This window comes from Oscarella lobularis, chromosome 6 (genome assembly GCF_947507565.1).
Source record: "Oscarella lobularis chromosome 6, ooOscLobu1.1, whole genome shotgun sequence".
NCBI classification, from domain to species: Eukaryota; Metazoa; Porifera; class Homoscleromorpha; order Homosclerophorida; family Oscarellidae; genus Oscarella; species Oscarella lobularis.
In genome coordinates this window covers 158,329-179,822 of record NC_089180.1, presented here as the reverse complement: position 1 = coordinate 179,822, position 21,494 = coordinate 158,329, and the positions used below count along the sequence as shown (strand labels likewise).

The 21,494-nt window shown below is 43.7% G+C and overlaps 4 protein-coding genes, 1 long non-coding RNA gene and 1 pseudogene across 8 annotated transcripts; 2 read left to right on the top strand and 4 right to left on the bottom strand.

Annotated features, from left to right (window-relative positions):
- Positions 1-4,301: 4,301 nt before the first annotated feature.
- On the top strand, positions 4,302-6,090 carry LOC136188304 (uncharacterized). The gene is made up of 3 exons (XR_010670191.1): positions 4,302-4,372; positions 5,594-5,660; positions 5,710-6,090. It is a non-coding gene; the product is annotated as an uncharacterized lncRNA (long non-coding RNA).
- A 59-nt stretch (positions 6,091-6,149) lies between these two features.
- Positions 6,150-7,863, bottom strand: LOC136188293 (tRNA methyltransferase 10 homolog B-like). 3 transcript variants are annotated; one of them, XM_065976040.1, is made up of 8 exons: positions 7,687-7,863; positions 7,236-7,351; positions 7,035-7,190; positions 6,894-6,978; positions 6,780-6,847; positions 6,609-6,720; positions 6,398-6,561; positions 6,150-6,331 (listed from the first exon to the last, which is right to left on the bottom strand). In XM_065976040.1, exons 2-7 carry the CDS (start codon positions 7,299-7,301, stop codon positions 6,494-6,496), a joined length of 555 nt encoding a protein of 184 aa, XP_065832112.1. In that variant the 5' UTR covers positions 7,302-7,351; positions 7,687-7,863; the 3' UTR covers positions 6,150-6,331; positions 6,398-6,493. The 3 variants fall into 3 exon arrangements, with proteins under 3 accessions (XP_065832112.1, XP_065832110.1, XP_065832111.1); XM_065976038.1 differs by lacking the exon at positions 7,687-7,863 and adding an exon at positions 7,397-7,471; XM_065976039.1 differs by lacking the exon at positions 7,687-7,863 and adding an exon at positions 7,397-7,471 and having other exon boundaries at positions 6,398-6,538.
- LOC136188361 (solute carrier family 25 member 44-like) lies at positions 7,519-8,324 on the top strand (annotated as a pseudogene).
- A 1-nt stretch (position 8,325) lies between these two features.
- On the bottom strand, positions 8,326-10,309 carry LOC136188299 (exocyst complex component 3-like). 2 transcript variants are annotated; one of them, XM_065976047.1, is made up of 11 exons: positions 10,155-10,309; positions 9,714-9,820; positions 9,522-9,668; positions 9,435-9,467; positions 9,184-9,363; positions 9,054-9,135; positions 8,961-8,999; positions 8,799-8,911; positions 8,635-8,748; positions 8,488-8,584; positions 8,326-8,439 (listed from the first exon to the last, which is right to left on the bottom strand). In XM_065976047.1, the coding sequence occupies exons 5-11, from the start codon at positions 9,219-9,221 to the stop codon at positions 8,353-8,355; spliced, it is 570 nt and encodes a 189-aa protein (XP_065832119.1). In that variant the 5' UTR covers positions 9,222-9,363; positions 9,435-9,467; positions 9,522-9,668; positions 9,714-9,820; positions 10,155-10,309; the 3' UTR covers positions 8,326-8,352. The 2 variants fall into 2 exon arrangements, with proteins under 2 accessions (XP_065832119.1, XP_065832117.1); XM_065976045.1 differs by lacking the exon at positions 10,155-10,309 and adding an exon at positions 9,866-9,937.
- Positions 10,310-10,586: 277 nt separating this feature from the next.
- Positions 10,587-17,909, bottom strand: LOC136188359 (uncharacterized). The gene is made up of 6 exons (XM_065976110.1): positions 17,763-17,909; positions 17,285-17,704; positions 17,163-17,234; positions 16,700-16,803; positions 16,513-16,650; positions 10,587-16,454 (listed from the first exon to the last, which is right to left on the bottom strand). Exons 1-6 carry the CDS (start codon positions 17,902-17,904, stop codon positions 10,845-10,847), a joined length of 6,486 nt encoding a protein of 2,161 aa, XP_065832182.1. The 5' UTR covers positions 17,905-17,909; the 3' UTR covers positions 10,587-10,844.
- A 282-nt stretch (positions 17,910-18,191) lies between these two features.
- LOC136188358 (protein disulfide-isomerase A5-like) lies at positions 18,192-21,072 on the bottom strand. Its single transcript, XM_065976109.1, has 16 exons — positions 21,036-21,072; positions 20,866-20,988; positions 19,995-20,149; positions 19,822-19,942; positions 19,683-19,770; positions 19,562-19,627; positions 19,461-19,506; positions 19,329-19,409; positions 19,213-19,273; positions 19,096-19,163; positions 18,948-19,039; positions 18,825-18,893; positions 18,630-18,775; positions 18,518-18,585; positions 18,382-18,466; positions 18,192-18,334 (listed from the first exon to the last, which is right to left on the bottom strand). The coding sequence occupies exons 1-16, from the start codon at positions 21,070-21,072 to the stop codon at positions 18,192-18,194; spliced, it is 1,449 nt and encodes a 482-aa protein (XP_065832181.1).
- Positions 21,073-21,494: the final 422 nt, after the last annotated feature.

Sequence of the window (21,494 nt, the reverse complement as noted above, 5' to 3'; positions counted from 1 at the left end):
CAACAGAAAACAGAAAACATATTGAGTACCTACAACAGAAAACAGAAAACATATTGAGTACGTTCAACAGAAAACATATTGAATACGTTTAACAGAAAACATAATGAGTACCTTCAAAAGAAAACATATTGAGTACCTTCAACAGAAAACAGAAAACATATTGAGTACGTTCAACAGAAAACATATTGAATACGTTTAACAGAAAACATAATGAGTACCTTCAACAGAAAACATATTGAGTACCTTCAACAGAAAACATAATGAGTACCTTCAACAGAAAACATATTGAGTACCTTCAACAGAAAACATAATGAGTACCTTCAACAGAAAACATATTGAGTACCTTCAACAGAAAACATAATGAGTACCTTCAACAGAAAACATATTGAGTACCTTCAACAGAAAACAGAAAACATATTGAGTACGTTCAACAGAAAACATAATGAGTACCTTCAACAGAAAACAGAAAACATATTGAGTACGTTCAACAGAAAACAGAAAACAGATTGAGACCTACAACAGAAAACAGAAAACATTGAGTACCTACAACAGAAAAAGAAAACAGATTGAGTACACTGTACCTACAAGAGAAAACAGAAAACATATTGAGTACGTTCAACAGAAAACATATTGAATACGTTTAACAGAAAACATAATGAGTACCTTCAACAGAAAACATATTGAGTACCTTCAACAGAAAATGTAATGAGTACCTTCAACAGAAAACATATTGAGTACCTTCAACAGAAAACAGTAAACATATTGAGTACCTACAACAGAAAACAGAAAACATATTGAGTACGTTCAACAGAAAACATATTGAATACGTTTAACAGAAAACATAATAAGTACCTTCAACAGAAAACATATTGAGTACCTTCAACAGAAAACATAATGAGTACCTTCAACAGAAAACAGAAAACATATTGAGTACCTACAACAGAAAACAGAAAACATATTGAGTACGTTCAACAGAAAACATATTAAATACGTTTAACAGAAAACATATTGAGTACCTTCAACAGAAAACAGAAAACATATTGAGTACGTTCAACAGAAAACAGAAAACAGATTGAGACCTACAACAGAAAACAGAAAACATATTGAGTACCTTCAACAGAAAACAGAAAACATATTGAGTACGTTCAACAGAAAACAGAAAACAGATTGAGACCTACAACAGAAAACAGAAAACATTGAGTACCTACAACAGAAAACAGAAAACATATTGAGTACGTTCAACAGAAAACATATTGAATACGTTTAACAGAAAACATAATGAGTACCTTCAACAGAAAACATATTGAGTACCTTTAACAGAAAACAGAAAACATATTGAGTACCTACAACAGAAAACAGAAAACATATTGAGTACGTTCAACAGAAAACATAATGAGTACCTTCAACAGAAAACACATTCAGTACCTTCAACAGAAAACATATTGAGTACCTAAAACAGAAAACATATTGAGTACCTTCAACAGAAAACATATTGAGTACCTACAACAGAAAACACATTGAGTACCTACAACAGAACACACATTGAGTACCTTCAACAGAAAACACATTCAGTACCTTCAATAGAAAACATATTGAGTACCTAAAACAGAAAACATTTTGAGTACCTACAACAGAAAACACATTCGGTACCTTCAACAGAAACATTGAGTACCTACAACAGAAAACACATTGAGTACCTGCAACAGAAAACAGATTGAGTACCTACAACCGAAAACACATTCAGTACCTTCAACAGAAAACATATTGAGTACCTAAAACAGAAAACATATTGAGTACCTAAAACAGAAAACACATTGAGTACCTACAACAGAAAACACATTGAGTACCTACAACAGAAAACACATTGAGTACCTTCAACAGAAAACATTGAGTACCTTCAACAGAAAACATATTGAGTACCTTCAACAGAAAACATATTGAATACGTTTAACAGAAAACATAATGAGTACCTTCAACAGAAAACATATTGAGTACCTTCAACAGAAAACAGAAAACATATTGAGTACGTTCAACAGAAAACATAATGAGTACCTTCAACAGAAAACACATTCAGTACCTTCAACAGAAAACATATTGAGTACCTAAAACAGAAAACATATTGAGTACCTTCAACAGAAAACATATTGAGTACCTAAAACAGAAAACACATTGAGTACCTACAACAGAAAACACATTGAGTACCTACAACAGAAAACACATTGAGTACCTTCAACAGAAAACATTGAGTACCTTCAACAGAAAACATATTGAGTACCTTCAACAGAAAACATATTGAGTACCTTCAACAGAAAACAGAAAACGTATTGAGTACGTTCAACAGAAAACATAATGAGTACCTTCAACAGAAAACATATTGAGTACCTTCAACAGAAAACACATTGAGTAACTTCAACAGAAAACACATTGAGTACCTACAACAGAAAACATATTGAGTAACTTCAACAGAAAACACATTCAGTACCTACAACAGAAAACACATTGAGTAACTTCAACTTGTGCTTCCTTTTGTCAAATCTTCTCTCGCTCGCATTGTTAGCTGGGCTCAGGCTGGAGTCGATCCAAAGATAATGGGCACAGGACCCATGTACCAGCTATTAGGAATGCAGTAAGGGTCTATATATAGAAATCGCATCTATATATATATATATATGTATATATCAACAGTTGGGGCGGAGCTTGCCATACGCTAGAGGACGATATCGGACACGGTATGCTATTGTTCGTCAACGCCAGCGCCGTTTTTCGATCGTACACGTGCGTCTGCAAGCGACACGTGACGGCGGGAACGATTGTCTGAATATAGAGGGTACTATGTACTACTAATAATAATTCATTATCTTATGGGATTTTGAATGTTTTAGGTTATTATGCTTTTGTGACGTCAGAATATTTGTTTTCTACTGCCGCCTCCGCCACCGTCACGGCTTCTTCTATTAATTCGACTAATCATTCTTTCACAGCTACTACTACTACTTCCTCTTCTAAAACGTCTTCTCTCGATCTTCCTCTTGCTATTGGTGTTGCATTTTCTCTCCTTCTCTTTTTTTGGACTCGTCATTGGGACTGTGTTTTATTATCGGCATTATCAAAAAGCCGTCTATGATTTTGAGAACGACAGCGGACGAGGCTCGCAGCAGGACGAAGTGCTACTTGTACCTAGTCGCGTCGAAATTCCGCCAGATCTTGGGTACAAGGGAAAAAAATCAATAATCAATATTATTAATATTAGTATCTCTACCACCCCTAGGTGTTGGCCACTTTGGAAACGTCATGAAAGCGACAATGACGTCTCCTAACGGTTCTATGAACGTAGCAGTCAAAACGACACGAAGTAAAAAGAACCCTCATTGATTCTTATATTTATTTCTCATTTTCTCTCTAGATCCTGACGACGACGAAATTTCATAGGCGAAAGTCAACTTCTGATGAATCTCGGCGATCACGATCACGTGGTGAAAATATACGGCTTCTCCTTACAAAACAGTGAGAACACGCAATACTTCCGTTCCCACAAGATTAATTAGTATTTCCATTATTTTCTTAGACGTTCTCAGTATCGTCATGGAATACGCTCAGCACGGCCATCTCCGTGCGTCGTCGTGCTCGATCTCAACTCAGCATACGCGATTCCAGCGTCGACGACGTGACGCCGGGATCTAGTGCTATATTTGTCTCACGTTGAGGCAACAGCGAAACGCAGATGCTCAGTGATTTGAAAATGTACGACTGCGCCTTGCCAAGGGAATGAAATTCGGCATATCAAAACACGTGAGGCCGGGGGTCCTCGCTCTTCTGCTAATATTATTTATTATGTATTTTAGTTTGTTCATGGTGATTTGGCGGCGAGGAATATTTTAGTTCAGAATGATGACGTGTTGAAGATTTCTGACTTTGGCCTGGCTAAGGATCTCGGGGGAAGCGAGTACTATAAGAGAACCAAACCGGTAAGAAAATTATTAATTAATTAAAGTAGTCGCGATCTTGATTATTGATTTTATAAAGATTGTGTTGACCTTTCGGTGGTGTTCGCCTGAAGTTCTAATGAGAAAAATCTGCAGTGAATACAGTGACGTGTAAGAAGATGAAGAAACCCTCGTTTAATTTTACATATAAATAATATATATGTATATCTAGATGATTTGCTGATGACGCAGAAGTATCGAATGTCGAGACCACGTGGATGCGGCCAAAAAATGTAAGTGTCAGTGGATTAAGTAAACGTTTTTATATGCCTGTCAATTTTCTAGGTATGACCGGTTATACGGGCATCGATGACGCATCGATGACGCAACGATGACGACACGACCGCAGGACGTTGGCAGTCGCAGCAAATGTGGGCGAATCAGCCTAGGTACGATGTAATTTCCTTCGTAGAATGTTCCGAAGCAGTTGTCGCTATCGTTTTGCTGATACAACGGCGTCCAAAGCGATAGCGTTCGAACGATCGAGGCTCGAAAACTGCACTTAGAGAGCGCTTCCCAGCTCTATACTAATATTTAGGACCGTTAAAGGGCATTTTTCGGTCGCAAAACAGTCGAAACGACTCGTAGCGCCGCTCCTCGAATCACGAATCCGTTTTTCGCGTAGACTCGTTACTTAGTAGCAATCAGCCGACTCAGAGTTCTTAAAACGATAAACGTGTGCGTTAGAAACCGTTAGATAAGCTAGATCTAGAGGATTTATTTGAAAATCTACGAGCTTTGTCACACGTACCGGAAGTAGGCGGGTCGAAATTTAATTCGCACGATTTGTTTGACCTTGTGGAGTTGTTACACTAACAAAGTAGAGTAGATCTAGTGCGTTTATTTGGAAATCGGCGAGTTGAGATTTTCAGCATCCCTCAACTATAGCACACGCTTTTTTGGTCAAAAACGGCATCTCCCAAAATCTCGAATTTTCTACGTCAAACTATAGGGCTTTAGCTAACATCATAGTCTCAAAATTGTCAGACGCGCCGAATTTTATTCACTTTTTGAAGGGCGTGACCAATGTACCGGAAGTTCGTCATTTTCGTTTGAAATTTGACTCGTACAAACTGTCTGACCTCATAGAGTTGTTTTACGAATAAAGTAGAGTAGATCTAGCCCGTTTAGTTGGAAATCCGTGAGTTGAGATTTTTAGAGAACCGTGAGCTATAGTCCATGGTTTTTTGTCAAATACCGCATCTCCCAGAACGCCACGATTTTTACGTGAAACGATAGAGCTTTAGTACCTAGTTGACTCCACGGTCTCAAAATTGTCGAGCGCCAATTTTTTGAAGGGTGTGGCTAACATTAATGCGTACCGGAAGTGGTCTTTTTTCGTGTGAAATTTGACCCGTACGAACTGTTTGACCTTTTAGTGTTGTTCTACTAATAGAGTAGAGTAGATCTAGCGCCTTTATATGGAAATCTGCGAGTTGAGATTTTTATGGAACCGTGAGCTATAGTCCATGGTTTTTTGGTCATTTTGGTGACCTCTCCGATTCCTAAGATTTCCTTTTCAAACAATGGGGATGGGTTGCCTGTTTGATCTCGCGATACCAATAGGACCTCACACCTCAAATTTTGGCTAAAATTGGAATTTTTTGTAGATGCCTATATGAAGACATGGATCAATTCCCTCCTCCTCCTCCACGGCGTTTCTTCATCCAATTCAAGGTAAATAGGACAATAGATTTGAGTGGACTGGTTTGTAATTTTATTTTAGTTCTCTCTCCTCTCCCCACCGGATCAATCGGACGATGTTTCGATGAAGAAAGAAGAGGAAGTAGACGAAGCCATCACCCTGGGGACTTGGGTCAAAGTCTCCCTCCTTGTGGGCTGGAGGCTAATGTGCTCTCCCCTGGGGACTTGGGTCAAAGTCTCGCTCCTTGGAGGCTGGAGGATAATGTGCCTACCCCCTGTGGACTTGGGTTAAAGTTCACTGTGGGGACTGCAGTCTCAGTCTCACCGCTTGGCCAGGAGGTCAAGCGGCAGCGCAGGATCAAGCAATCAACGAGGACCAAGGAGGAGGAGGAAGGGGAGACGAGAGAGGACTTTTTTTAATTTTTTTTATTTATATACATCCGGGATATTTCAATAAAAAATTTGACCATAGTTCTGCCTACTTTTACGACCGGAAGCGCACGCGACGTGAAATGACGTCGGTCCATTTCACGTCGCGTGCGCAAGTAGCGCGCTATAAAAGCGCGCATGGTCCCCTAAGCTAAGTGAAGTGCTCTTGTCGATCAAGAGCAAACGCATGCAATCTACTGTACTCTCATGCGAAAGCGTCCTTAAAAAAAAGTCGTCTACTTCTTCTTCATCTTCTCAGATTATCCACTCACCACCTACAAAACAAAAAAAAGTCGTTAATTTTTGAACGCGTAAATATAAACGCTTCGTAGTACGCATACCGTTCCATCAACGCCCACAAGGCGACGAGACATTTATTTATTTATTTCTGTTCCCGTTGATGACGACACTATAGTCTGCCTACTCAGGGAGAGACTCTACCCAATCTCTAGAACTTCGGTACGTCGACAGGCAATCAAATACTTAAAGAGATAGAGGCTCCGCTCTACACTTATTTTGATTACGGTATCTTCTTACACCAGGTGCATTTACCTTGATTTATGGAGAGTACTGTTGAGTAGGATTTCTGCGTTGAAAAGTGTTCTAAAATTGGAAGTTTCGCGGTTGCGACTTTGTGAGAAGATGCGCGGTTCGAGGAAACGCACTAGGGGGAGGGGGAAAACGTTGAATTATACATGAGAGACTCTTTGCATATGAAAATACCTTATTGATTTGGTGATCCACGATTCCTCCGAGTACATGAACTTTGGAATCGTTCACATCGACTAAATCTAAAAGAAAAACAATAATAAATTTTTCAAAATGTTGACTTCTTACCGTTGGGAGAATCTGGACTGAGGTAAATGAGATTTGAAAGATTGTTTTCAAATATCGTCCAAAAGTCGTCGTGTCGAAAATCAATCTTTAATTAAATAACGAAATTTCACGTACTATACTACGTACGGAGATTTTTCTAACTGGAATATTTTTCAATGAATGACGAAATCCTTTGCTCATTTCTTTCCACAGTAGCGAATTTTCGTCGTAGCTCGTAATCATTCGATGTACGGGACTCGCGTGATTGAGATTCGAGTCGTAGATTAGCTGAATTTGATTAGCCAATATTCGCGTTTCCTAAATACGACGAATTTTATTGCGATCGTCAGCGAGTGAGCTTACTCTTAGTGTCACTCCATGCGTCAAACTCAAATCGATGACGATTTTTGGCGTTTCGGGCGATTGCATGGCGATTTGCGCTCTTTCTCGCTTTTCCGCGCGCCATCGGGACGCGAAACCTAAACGCGTTTATAGTTGGACACTCGTTAAACGCATATGATTACTTCGGGAGCTCGTTCGAAACGAAGAAACGCGAAGAAGAGACAGAAAAGATCTCCGCATGTTTTTCGGTGCGCCGGCTGCGCATCTAGTGCGTAGATTAGCGCGTAAAAAATGATAGGAGCAAATGGACAAATACTACGGCTTTTCTCGTTGGAATACGAGCGGCTATCTATCCAGCAATGCTCGCGCCTCCAAGTACAACAGCAAAAATCGATTTACGCGGGATCTTTCGACGCCCTGGGCAAAATTTCGCGCCGCGAGGGAATCCGGGGTCTCTACAAGGGTTTTCTACCTCACAATATTGGACTTCTTGGTCTTCAGACGCACTCCACGGCCTACGAACTCTCGCGACACCTTCTCCTACCGACCACGTGGTCACCCACGTGGAAAGGTTTGGTTGCCGGGACGATAGCGAGTTCGTCGAGCCAAATCGTTAACGTGCCAGTCGACGTCGTTTCGCAAAAGCTAATGATGGCCGGACAGTCGAAAAATCTAAATATTTCTCTACGCAACGTCATTGTTGAAATTTATTCAAAAAATGGCTTACGTGGATTTTATTTCATTTCCCTGCTAACGTTTGGTCCAATGAGCGGCATATGGTGGAGCACCTATTTGACTGTACATGATTATTTATTGCCTAATTTCCCAACTGCCCTAAATGCTTTTTCTAGAATGTGTGCCGGTTTTACGTCAAGCACGCTAACAAATCCCCTTGACGTCATACGAACTCTACGAACTCGTTTCCAGGTGATAGGTGGAAAATCAATAGGAAATATAGCGAGACGACTCTACAAGGAAAAGGGCCTAGCTATGCTCTATAAGGGGCTTACAGCAAGATACATGTCGACGTTGCCAAGCAGCGCTCTCTACATAGCAATGTACGAACTAGTCAAAAATCTTCAAGCTTATGTATATAGCAAATAAAAAATTCGTGATTTTTAGTAATAAAAGTTGTTGTTTACCAAATTTTGAAGGCATCTGTGGTACATATTGACGTACAAATCAAAATGTTATAGGACGGTGGAAAACAAGGAACGAAGAGCCTCTGAAAAAGAAAAAGATTAAATAAAAATAATATAGATTATATATAAACCTTGACAGTGGTCAAATCATCCACAATAATTCGTTTCACTCTTTCTAAATACACAGCTAGCCAGATGGTGTCGTCAGTTTGCGGTTGACTCTCAAACCTAGAGAAAAGCCATATTGTACATACTGTATATACCTATATATTAATCACCGTTCGACTGTTGCTTTTTCCAGCGTATCTAAGCACTTTTTGCGCCATCGCTTCGGTCGTCCGGGTGGCAGGAAACCCGTCTGCTTTTCTCTATCTAAAGCCTTTTTGTCTGACCTTTTTAATAATTGAAAAAGAAGCTTTTTCGTTTTCTTTGCGTGCTTTACTTTTCCTCTCGTTCGATAACTCGCAGCGCTGTCACGAGCTGAGTTGGATCGCTTTGTACGACATTTAGAGCCCGCTGCAATATAAACCACCATAAGTGATTAGCAAGCTTGTCCTAAAAGGATAGCGTAGAAAACAACAGACATAAGGCTCCTCTTTCTTACGGATATCTCCATCATATTAATAAAGTAATGATTCACTGGCTATTCCGTGAAACAATGATTCAAGAAAAATAAAAAAAGAGAAATAGTTCTCACGTGTTTTGAGTCGATTCTTTCCGACGTCGTCCGATGAAGCTGCAGAAGCAAATCATCTCTCGTCGTCTCGAGTTCCATTAACCTAAAATTAATTAATTAATTAATTAATAGTCCCTACACTTTTTCTCACCTCTTGTGGGCTTCCAATACTTGACCGTTATCTATCATAGCATCCGTTTCGACGACGGTTTCCGGGATACGTACAATGTGTTCCAAAATGTCGCAGGCCGCTTCCAATTGATTGTGATGACGACTGACGTCCTGAATGATACCAATGTCATTCTTCAGATCGTCGACCACAGTGCTATGGCTGTGAATTTCAGCCATGCAGAGAAATAAAGAGAAACTTCCTTGGAAGAAGAATAAGAGTGGTGTGTGCACCTGTCTCGAACTGCCTGGATTTCTTGAGTCGCACTAATTAAAAAACGAAATTTTACGTACTATACTACGTACGGAGATTTTTCTAACTGGAATATTTTTCAATGAATGACGAAATCCTTTGATCAACAGTAGCGAATTTTCGTCGCAGCTCGTAATCATTAGATGTACGGGACTCGCGTGATTGAGATTCGAGTCGTAGATTAGCTGAATTTGATTAGCCAATATTCGTGTTTCCTAAATACGACGAATTTTATTGCGATCGTCAGCGAGTGAGCTTACTCTTAGCGTCACTCCATGCGTCAAACTCAAGATTTTTGGCGTTTCGGGCGATTGCATGGCGATTTGCGCTCTTTCTCGCTTTTCCGCGCGCCATCGGGACGCGAAACCTAAACGCGTTTATAGTTGGACACTCGTTAAACGCATATGATTACTTCGGGAGCTCGTTCGAAACGAAGAAACGCGAAGAAGAGACAGAAAAGATCTCCGCATGTGTTTCGGTGCGCCGGCTGCGCATCTAGTGCGCAGATTAGCGCGTAAAAATGATAGGAGCAAATGGACAAATACTACGGCTTTTCTCGTTGGAATACGAGCGGCTATCTATCCAGCAATGCTCGCGCCTCCAAGTACAACAGCAAAAATCGATTTACGCGGGATCTTTCGACGCCCTGGGCAAAATTTCGCGCCGCGAGGGAATCCGGGGTCTCTACAAGGGTTTTCTACCTCACAATATTGGACTTCTTGGTCTTCAGACGCACTCCACGGCCTACGAACTCTCGCGACACCTTCTCCTACCGACCACGTGGTCACCCACGTGGAAAGGTTTGGTTGCCGGGACGATAGCGAGTTCGTCGAGCCAAATCGTTAACGTGCCAGTCGACGTCGTTTCGCAAAAGCTAATGATGGCCGGACAGTCGAAAAATCTAAATATTTCTCTACGCAACGTCATTGTTGAAATTTATTATAAAAAATGGCTTACGTAAGGTTATTTCATTTCCCTGCTAACGTTTGGTCCAACGAGCGGCATATGGTGGAGCACCTATTTGACTGTACATGATTATTTATTGCCTAATTTCCCAACTGCCCTAAATGCTTTTTCTAGAATGTGTGCCGGTTTTACGTCAAGCACGCTAACAAATCCCCTTGACGTCATACGAACTGTTATATCATATCATGGTTATATACTGTACTAGCATTGAAAAAAATTAACTTATGCTATTCTAATTATTAGCTAATTATCACTACTGTACAGAAGTACATTAATCAAGTCAACATCAATTCTGTTACGAACAATTTCAAAGTTGGCAACCAACGAGAAAAACAGAACATTGCCAAACTTGATCGGACAGCAGAATTGGAAGCAGTAAGTGCTGTAAGGCTTACTGCCAGACGCCAGCCCAAAGAAAAGGCGTACTACAGTTTAGTAAATGGATTTGGGCTCTTCATTAGTAGACAATATTTCGCGAAAGCGGGAGGATATTTAACCGCTTCTGTACGTATGGTGTATATTAATAATTCGGTGCTCGCTCTGACTTGTGCTTCTTCATCCTCGGGAAGTCTTTGGCCAGACACGTATTGACAAAACGAAATCGCCTGCGTGAAAGTAACGTTTTTCTGCTCGTTGCCCTCTCTCTGCAATTCCGAATCGAAGACAGACGCCCAGGTTATAAACATTTGAGATTGAACTACATCGAAATTCGTTTGCAAACAGTCAAGCACGACAGGATGGGCGGAAAGAGCAGTCGATCCTTCGTGCACTCTTTCCATGGACGAGTGTTTGACGACAACACCGTCGCTATGCTTTCTTAGCACAGAAGCTGCGACGACTTCAGCGAGACAAGCATTGAAAGTCAATTCAGTTACGTCGTCCTCGCTCGCACCATCAAGGCTTTTCTCGCGCTCTCTGACCATATCCCGAAGAAGGTTGATTGGCAAAATTCTGGACCCTGATGAGACAAAACAGGCGAGAAACTTGAGAGCGGAATCTGACAAGCTTTCTCGTATCAAAGAGACGATAAACTTTGCCACTTCCATAGAAATAGGAATAGGAGAGACTGGGCTCGCTGTCTGACGAGCTTGATCTGACGACGACGACGACGAGGAGGACGACGACGATGCAGGCAAATCACTCGACTCTTCAACCGATCCTTGTTTCACAGACGTAGGAGACGACGGGTCGTAGGCCTTGCGGCTAATTGTGGGACGACTTAGCAGCATGTCGAGAAACTGATGAAAAGGAATATGCGATCTTCTAATAAATGATCCCGCCAGCTCCAAGCAAAGAGGAAGAGACAGATAAAAAGGGTTGCGTGTAAATTGCTTCAAAGCTTTCCGATCTTTGTCGGTCAAGCTCATCGGTTTGACAGTTGTCGACGTTCGTCGCAAGAGCGACACGATCGTCTCGTCTTGCTCTAAAAGTCCGACGCGCATTTCGCTGTACACATTTTCGGGAGTCGACGGCATGTTTGTGTCGTTGTCGTCGGCAATAATTATTACTCTGCCGGCGCTGGTCGCTTTCGGAAGATAAGCGTCGACTTCGAAACCTTCCCAAATTCCATCAATGATCAATAGCCAGTTGTCGAGTTCTCTGAGATAGGAATGCAAATGGCTAATAATTAGTCCCTCTTTCATGCTAACGGCGGGAATTGAAGCGATGGCACAAAATCCGTCCAACAACATCAAATTCGAATGTCCGCGTACCCAAAATATATGACTGTAATGAGCGTTAAAAATTTTGAGAAATTCGGCAATTAGAGTCGTTTTTCCGATGCCGGGCTGAATGCCGCGAACGTAGCGCACCAACAGGCCTTTATCCTTATTTAATACCCATTGAGACAATTCGTTTAATTCCGATTCCATGCCGGTGAAAAATTGGCAATCCGGAACGCATCGTACGTTGAAGGAGGCCGGGAACTCGAGCGAAATGTCCGGTCCAATGATCTGAAATCCGGCCCAGTGAACGGGATGCGCGAACTGTTCGAGACAACGCAACTGGTGCATCGACTGCTGCAAAGCAAACGACGCCGGCGCCCCACGCAACATGTTACGATAGAAGAAATACATGAGATGCTCCGTCGCTCGATCGGGAACTTGCCATAAGGTGACGAGAACCATTCTCGCTCCGGCGATCAGAAAGCTTCGCGCCAAGCCCATTACCCCGTCATTATTCGGCTCGCCTCTCGCGCTTCCGCACGAACTCAAGCAGACGAGCTGAGCTCGCAAGTCCATGCCTTCGATCTCGTCGCAGGTCAGCAAGCAGCACTTTGAATCGATCAGGTTCCCCGGCCGAACGCGCGCCTTTTCCTCCTCTTCGGGAGCTAGAAAGAGCGTCGTGCCGCCCTGTCCACCGTGCGTCGCCAGGTGAATCAACTGGGCCTGCGGTAATTCTCGCGTCACGCGCCGCTTCGTCGCTTCCTTGCGAACGAGAGGGTGACCGTTGACGAGTCGAGCTACGTCGATCGCTTCGCGTTCGGCATTCGGCAGCGTGACCGGCCGCCACGGTTCGGACTGGCCGGGAATGTGCATCGACGGCACGTCGGGATTACCGACGATTAGAGAATCGGTTAGCATCACGTCGCCGCTATCGTCTCGCCATCGTTCGAATTCGATCAGCGCCGGAATGCTTCGTATTCTGTAAATCTGCGACATCATTAAATTATCTTTACCGCACGGTAGAGCCGAGAAGGGAACGAGAGTAATGAGACCGGCGGGAATGACGACGAGATCGACGCTTCGCGTCGGCAACCACTCCTCGATGGGTCGTATGAGAAAATTAGACAAATCGCTCAAATCTGGCATCTTGATTCGTTCCTCGTTTTCGCCCGGCAATCGATTGAGATTCTCGTAGTTCGTCAGTTCGGCGACGGTGCAGCGAATTTTCTTGTCGAGTCGCGATTCGCTTTGCGGATCGTCGGCAATTTTCGTCGCGCGAAAATTCACGTCGCCTTGGGGACTGACGACCCACGCGTGAAGACTCGTTCGACATATGGAATAGATGAGAACCCAAGCGTTCTGTCTCTTCACCAAATCGATAATCTCATCTCGAGTGATTTTCTCGTAACTGCCGATGAGCGGACGAACGCCGCTCAACGAAAAACGCTTCGCGACGATTTCGACGAACTGAAGACCGCGACTTCGTTCGGAAATCTCCAAAGCGCGCATCTTGTCGCCCAATTCGCCCAAGACGAATTGAAGTCGACGATACGATTTTGAATTGAGTTGACGATAGATCGGTCGAAACGACTCGCTCGCGCCCGTCTGCTGATAGAGCTCGTCGAATATCGCTATCGCCTTTTCGAAACTGTCGCGCGCCTTCTCGACGTCGCCGAGACCCTCGAGAGCGCAGCCTCGATTGTGATACGCGTTTCCTTCCGATATCTTGTCGCCGGGTCGACTCATCGAACTCAGCTCGATCGTACGTTCGTAGAGCTCGACCGCTTCGCCGAAACGCGATTGCGAATGGAGAGCGTTGCCGAGATTGCCGCGCGCGCGCGCTTCGTTGACGATGTCGTTCGTTTCGACGGCGAGTTTTATCGACACTCGAAAATGTTTTTCCGCTTCGCTGTACTTTTTCGACATCTGATAGACGTTTCCCAAGTTCGAATAGGAGCGTGCGAGATCGGCTTGATCGCCGATTTTTTCCGCTAGGTTGACGGCGGCGGTGAGATGCGCCAAAGCGTCGTCGTACTTTCGAAGAGACGAATAGCAATTTCCTATGCTCCCGTTCGCCACTCCCATCATGACGTCATCTTTCAATTCCGTTGCAATTTTCAACTGTTCCCTAAAATATCGCAATGCCGCCGGCACGTCGCCCATCTGCTGATAAATTTTCGCAATGTTGCTCAACGCCGACGCTTCCGTTCGCTTATCGTTGACGTGCGCGCTGAACGACACGCAATTCTCGTACGTCTCCTTCGCGGCGACGAGATTGCCGCGCGAGCGTTGACAATGACCGATCTTATTCAATATGCTCGAACGATCGCGATGCGTCGGTTTCTTGATCTCGCACACTTGAAGCGATTGCTCGTAGAGTCGAAGGGCGCTGTCGAGCATGCGAGCCGCCGTGTAGACGTCGCCTTGACCGACGAGAGCGACGATCTGATAGTCGCCGTCGTCGTAATCGCGCGCGAACGCGTGAAGCGTCTGATAGGCGTTCAACGAGTCCTGGAGATCGCCTTGGTTCTTGAGCGACAAGGCGATGCCGAATTGCGTCTTCAGTTTGACGTCGCGCGGCAGTCGCGTCTCCTCGTCCGCGCCCATGAGTCGACTATAGAAGCCGAAGGCGTCCAGGTGATGTCCAGCCTTGGCGCTCACGTCGCCGAGTCGAAGCAGCACGCGCGCGTGCTCGTCGCTACGCGCCTCGACCATTTTCAAAAGTTCAGTATAGGAGGCTTTCGCCTGAACGTACTCCTCTGCCGTCTCCTGCGACTCGGCGCGACCGAAGAGAATCTTCCGTCGCATCAGATCGTTGACGACGAGCTGATCGGACTCCGAGAACGATTGGAATAACGCCGTCGCTTCCCGTTCGCGACCCGTCGCGCCGTACGCTTGGGCGAGTGCGACGCGCTGCGACGACAGTTCGGCGAGTCGTTCGGGATGCCGTCGCAATATTTCGATCTCTTTTTCAAGATAGACGACGGCGAGTCGGTATAACTTCGCTTCGGATAAATTCCTCGTTATAATCGATAGAATTTCGAGTAGGAGAGAGTCGGTTAGGGGCTGCTCGAATATGTCGATGTGTGACAGTTGGACGCGAATCTTTTCGCGGCATATCGAAAAAACGTTTTCCGGGACGAGTTGTTCCATCTTGAGTAGATGCTCCGAGAATTGTTTCGCTTCGGCGGCGAGTCCGTAAACGTAGACCAATTCCCTCGCAAAGGCGATTATATTTCGAGCCGAAATCGTGAACAAGGACGCTCGTTTGCTGTGACGCGCGACGGCCAAGGCGTGCGTGAAAAGCGCCGCGTCCTTGGCGTCGAACGACCAGACCTTATGGACGGGCAATCGACGCGATAAATAGAACGCAAGACATTGAACGATTTTCTTATACGACGTCTGTTTCTCTTTCGTCAGACGATTCAAAATCGATTTTTGAAAGCAGCGCGGCACGCGCACGGCGAGAACGGCGTCGTCGACGCGACTTCGATTCAAGTGAACGAGACCGAGTTTCTCGAGCGAATCCAAAGCGCGTTTCGCCGTCTCGTCGCTTTCATCCTTGTTATTCTTCATCCAGCTGTGAAGCAAAACGTCGTACTCGAACCAATCGTCGCCGACGACCGATAACATATTTAATATGCTATTAGCCGCTCTCGATGCCGTGCTCAAGTTCAGATGTATCATAACGTTGAGTCTCTCGTCGTCGAGTTCTTTTGTTAGTGAACGAAGTGCGTCGGCGAGACGCGGAACGTCGGCTTGGGGAACCAATCCCTCGATAGCCGAACTGTCTGCTTTGGCTATGTCTTCGAGGGAGGTTAGTTGACCTTGAGCGAGATAGCTTCGTAAGTCAGTTAAATCACTCTTCTCTAGCCACTGTGTGAATTTATCTTTACCATAGGTGAAATAATGTTCGGCCCAGATACCGTGATACTGTGGCTTTAAGCCCCAGATTCCAGATTTTGTCTTTAGCAAGTAGTCTCTGGCAAGGCCGCACGCGGCCGGATGAGAGTCTAAAACGTCCACGTGTACGGTACTGCTCCGAGTGGACGGCATTCGCACACGAGCACCGGCCGACGGTTCGCAGCGACTTCTGATGCTGAAATAATCGTCCAGTTCTTCTATGCTCAATTTAGCCGCCTCAATTGAAAAGTGATCGAGATTCCGAATTCTCGATAATTGCGTTGTAATCAGAAGGTGAACTGATGATCCGGTTATGGATTGCACGAAGCGAGACAAATTATGGACGCATGACTCTTGGACGTCGTCGCAGGCAACGAGAACGGTTTTGTGACCGCTGAGCTCCTTTGCAAGCGTTGGCTCCAACTCCGCTTTGTACAGACGTCTTGCATTGATCTCAAATTCTTCGCACTGCAAAAGTCCCAATTGTTTTTGGAAATACCTCTCGTTGCAGACCATATAAACTTACCATCTTTGTTAGTGATACTAACCATTCAAACACATCAGAGCATCTCAGAAAAACAACAGCGTCGTAATAAGTTCGATATTCGCGCATAAAATCTTCCAAGCACGCCGTCTTTCCAAAGCCCGGAGGACCCGTTATCACCTAAACCGAATTAATTAGCTCAAATTAGATCGCGCAAAGACAAGAGCACCAAGGCGGTTTCCTTTTGGCTTGAATCAGAGCGAAAGAAAAATTTGGAAACGGCGTCCAAAAGCGTTCGGCGAGGCGGTTGGTTTCGGTGCTTCTTCAAGAAATCTAATAATCACAGAACTTGAAGCTACAGCTATATGGTAGCTATTAGTGAGAAGGGACCCCGTGAGAAAGTATAGGCTAAGCTAAATATAACGTTAGCATCCACATATCATTAGACGTCATCACACGTACGTCATCACACGTACGTCACTAACCGACGTGAGACACCGTGAAGCTCTCAAATCGGCGCACTGTATGCCTTCAACTGACTTTTTTGACGACAAACCGTCGACTTTAAAAAGAATCAGACAGGAGTTCGGGTGGGGCCCCCGATTGTCCTCCCTATTTTCTGTCACTAAGTTCCCGTATTTTAAAAAAATGGGACCCTGCTCTCTTTCCCTTTGATTTTGGTAACGGCTCACCTTGTTTTGGTTGCCCAGATAAGTTAGCTCGACGTAATGGAACAAAATCTCGATTTTCGTCATGCAGGATCGCTGTAACAACAAACAATGCGAATAGAAACCAGAGTTTATTTATTACCTACATTGAACTCTTTCTTTTATACTAGAGGCCATCAAGTCGGTATCATCTGTCTCCGAATATTTGCCATCAGGAACGAGATGCAGATCTTCAGCGTGGCTAAGGCCCGTTTCCTTCTTTACGTTATACCACATTGACATGACCGCATTGCAACTATAGTTAATGAAAAGTTTGACGAAGGACTGCAGTTGCGACCAATAGTTTGTTATGAGAGTTAGGCCAATGATGAGACAGAGCACGTGACTCCCTTGTCGAAGCTTGTTCAAAAAGAGCCCCTGTTCTTTTTCCTTAGATGATGGTGATAGATCCACTTCAACGATCTTCAAATTCTGATTCCTCAAAGCAGCCTGCAAACTTGCTCCACGTTTAGCCGATCCGTGATCTCGTACGACAGCTACGTCACTTAGTCGAGCGTCCATCGAAGCTATAAATAAATAAATAAATAAAATATGAAATGATCAACTTCAATTAATTTCTCTAACCCGAGGAATCAGGAGGCTGCAAAACACTTTGGTGGATCGATGCGGAATTAGGAGGCTTATCCAGATGCTTCTTCATTTCTTCAGCGTTGACTAGGCTTTCGTCGTATGTTTTTATCAAACGATCGTTTGTACGTTCCCCCATGATTACTATGGTATAGAGACATTCGTCGATAAATCGCTTTCATCTTTTGGAGCACCTACAGGTGTCACGTTCTCTCCTAGTGAGTACGCTGGCGTTGTTTGCCGTGCCCTTAGCGCGCGCGCGAGCGCCACTAGACCCGGTCTACGTCCTCAGCTCGCATGTACGCACGGGCCGCTCGATTCGCGGCCTCTCGCTGCCACCGAAGTGCACCCGCGCCGAACGACGAAGAGAAAGCACAAGGAAGCGAATGAGTCAAAAACAAACGCGAAAGGGGGCAGGACCACACCCTACGTGACGTCACAATATAAACCAATATTTCTACATATTAGACGTACATGGTGCATAGAACATGACCAGAAGTGACTTGTGGTCAGAGAGAGCGTAACAATTGTCAGATAACCTTGACTTCCTACGTACTTGAAGTATTTCACTAAAGAGAAGAGTGTGAGTCAAAGCCCTCATATAAAGATTCTATACCTGTTGGGTATCCCTTGACTTCGAATGCCTTTCCCAATTCTGGTTCTTTCGTTGCGTCAACTGCAGCCAAAACAGCATCCTCAATCTAAAAATTATTTATTGATTTTTTCTAATCCTATATAGGTCTTTCACTCACTCCTTCTTCCTTCAATGTAGCAGCTGCGTTTTCATATTCCGGTTTCATTTTCTTGCAGTGACCACACCCTACGTCACAATATAAACCAATATTTCTATATATTTTGACGTACATGGTGCATAGAACATGACCAGAAGTGACTTGTGGTCAGAGAGAGCGTCTTGAAATCCAAGTTCAGTTAGATGATGAATATTTTCGCTCGTGTCCGACCACGCTTCCTCTTCCGCTGGTTTGTCACTTTCTGACGGCCGTTTAGGGCTAAAAACGATATTTAAGTAATTAATTATATTTATTATTGTTGTCTTACTCTGCCATCCATTGGACGATTTCGTCTTTGCTTCTTCCTCCTCCGTAATTGTATTGATAGATGCCTTTTCTAATTGAAAAAATACGTTTTTTCTTTATTTTTAATTGATTAATTTTTTCTTACTCGAAATAGACTATGGTCGGATAGCCGGTTATGTTGAATTCAATTGCAACGGGACGATTCTCCTGCTTTGTCGCATCCACTCCAGCCAAAATCTAAAATAATTATTGAATTATAGATATTGCTGCCCCTACCCCCTTTTTTTCCATACAGCTTTGTCTTTGAGTTCTGTAGCTGCTTCAGCATAAGCGGGTTTCATCATTTTACACACGCCACACCCTCGAAAAAATTTATTAATTATTGAAAAACTATTATTGATTTTTCACACAAGGTGCATAGAGCATCAATAGAATAGGTTTCTTCTCCTTTTTCAACATCCTGCGATACTCCTAATAAAATAAAAAAGTGACGTCATAAAATTAAAAATTAAAAATTAAAATTTACTTTGTCCGAGTCAAGGTGAAAAACGTCATCAGCCCCAGCTTCCTCTTCCCCTGTGGGATCATCCAAAAAGTTTCTCATTGACTAGAAGACAGATATATAATACAAAGGCTTCATATCTCTTATACTACATACCCTAACAGTGAACTTTCGATCATAATCCTTATTGAATTCTCCATCCCTAAATATATATATATATCGTTATTAATTTTAAATAATCAATATCTTTTTGTTACTTGTAGTGCTTCAGAATTGTTCCACCTGGCGGGATTTTTAATTTCTTGCATAGTTTTGATGACGAACTGAAAAAATCAGTTTCAAAGGGGGGCCCCAGTAAATTTTTTCTCCCAAACTCACGTGCAATCGATTGTTACGAGTGCCGCGAGGCCTTTCATTGCGGTCGCAGTTTCGCCAAAAACAGGCAAAATGGCCGACACGGACTTTGCTATGCGTTTCGATCGCTTTCGAGCCTTTTCTTCGCGTTTTTCTCTCTTACTTGATTTGCCGAATAGTATAAGGACGTTTTTTCGCGTTCGGAGAAGCTTTTTGAACTCTTTGATGTCGTCTACGTCGCTGACAACGTTCTTCAAGTCGGCTTTTCCCGATTTCGAGTGAATCTGGGATCGAATAGGCGATTAGGCGTTACAAAACTGCTTTCTAAAGACTTACTTCTCCTAAGAGACACAGAAACGTAGCAAAAACCAGCAAAAATAGGCCTCTTTCCATGGCAAAAAAACTCCGAGGAACTCTAGATAGCGTGCTCAGCCTCGACGTCAGAGCGTTACCATAGCAAACAACGTGAATTCGCGATTTGAGACACTCATCTTGAAAGACAAACAAGTAGCCTTACTTTCCGAAATCCAGGCACTCCTAGGCGGAGCTTCTCCACCTCGTCGCATCGCGCCGAGGCCTCCAGCGACTTCGCCGCGATTTCGACGCCGAAAACTTTCCCTAAAACGTACAACGGTCATCGAAGAGACAACTGAGCGACCTAGAAAGCAGCCGACTGATCATAAATTCACCGAAACGAGCGACGAACGCATTCTAGGTTGGCTGAAGGCGAAGGAGAAGGAAATGAAGCGCGTTCGACGCGAGAAAGCGCGCGAAGAACGCGCCGCGAAGCGACAAGAGAAACAGACGGTTAAAGCTAAGGAAGAACGACGCGAAACGGCCTCGAAAAAGTACGCAGAGTGGTCAATAAGAAAGATACGTAGAGGGAGAAAGAGCGAGGGGGCGGGGCCAGAGAAAGCGACCAATGAAAGAGCAGCTAAAGGAGAAATTGCTTATAAAAAATGGGTCGCTAGGAAGGAAAAGGAGCGAATTTCACTTAAAATTAAACCGGAAGTAGTGAAAAAACGAACCGGAAGATAAATTGGGGGAACGGAGAAAGAAATACGAGGCTTGGGTACAGAGAAAGGAAAGCGAAATGAAGGACAAGGCGCGACGTAAAAAATCGAGGATTCATTGCCCTTGAGCTCGTCCTCACATTTGAGTAGATAGTCTTTTAGTCCCAAATCTTCTCTTGCACAAATCCTCTTACATGAGTCATTCTCTTCCACGAGACATATGAGCATTGTGAGAATGACTTCACGTAGTCCATTGCCTTCTAATCCAACCAAAAAACGAACCAACTCCTCAACAAATCCTCTCCCAAGTAGAAGTTCTAAATAATTCAATATTCTACGTTGATTAAGATTTCTATTTTTCTACCCTTGATGCTGACGTCATCTATGCACATGTTCTTCATCATAAAAATTACTTTCGTAGTCAATTTTTCATTTCCCTTTCGAAAAACGTCAACCAGGAAGTCAATCTAAATATTTCTCTACGCAACGTCATTGTTGAAATTTATTCAAAAAATGGCTTACGTGGATTTTATAAAGGTTATTTCATTTCCCTGCTAACGTTTGGTCCAACGAGCGGCATATGGTGGAGCACCTATTTGACTGTACATGATTATTTATTGCCTAATTTCCCAACTGCCCTAAATGCTTTTTCTAGAATGTGTGCCGGTTTTACGTCAAGCACGCTAACAAATCTCCTTGACGTCATACGAACTCTACGAACTCGTTTCCAGGTGATAGGTGGAAAATCAATAGGAAATATAGCGAGACGACTCTACAAGGAAAAGGGCCTAGCTATGCTCTATAAGGGGCTTACAGCAAGATA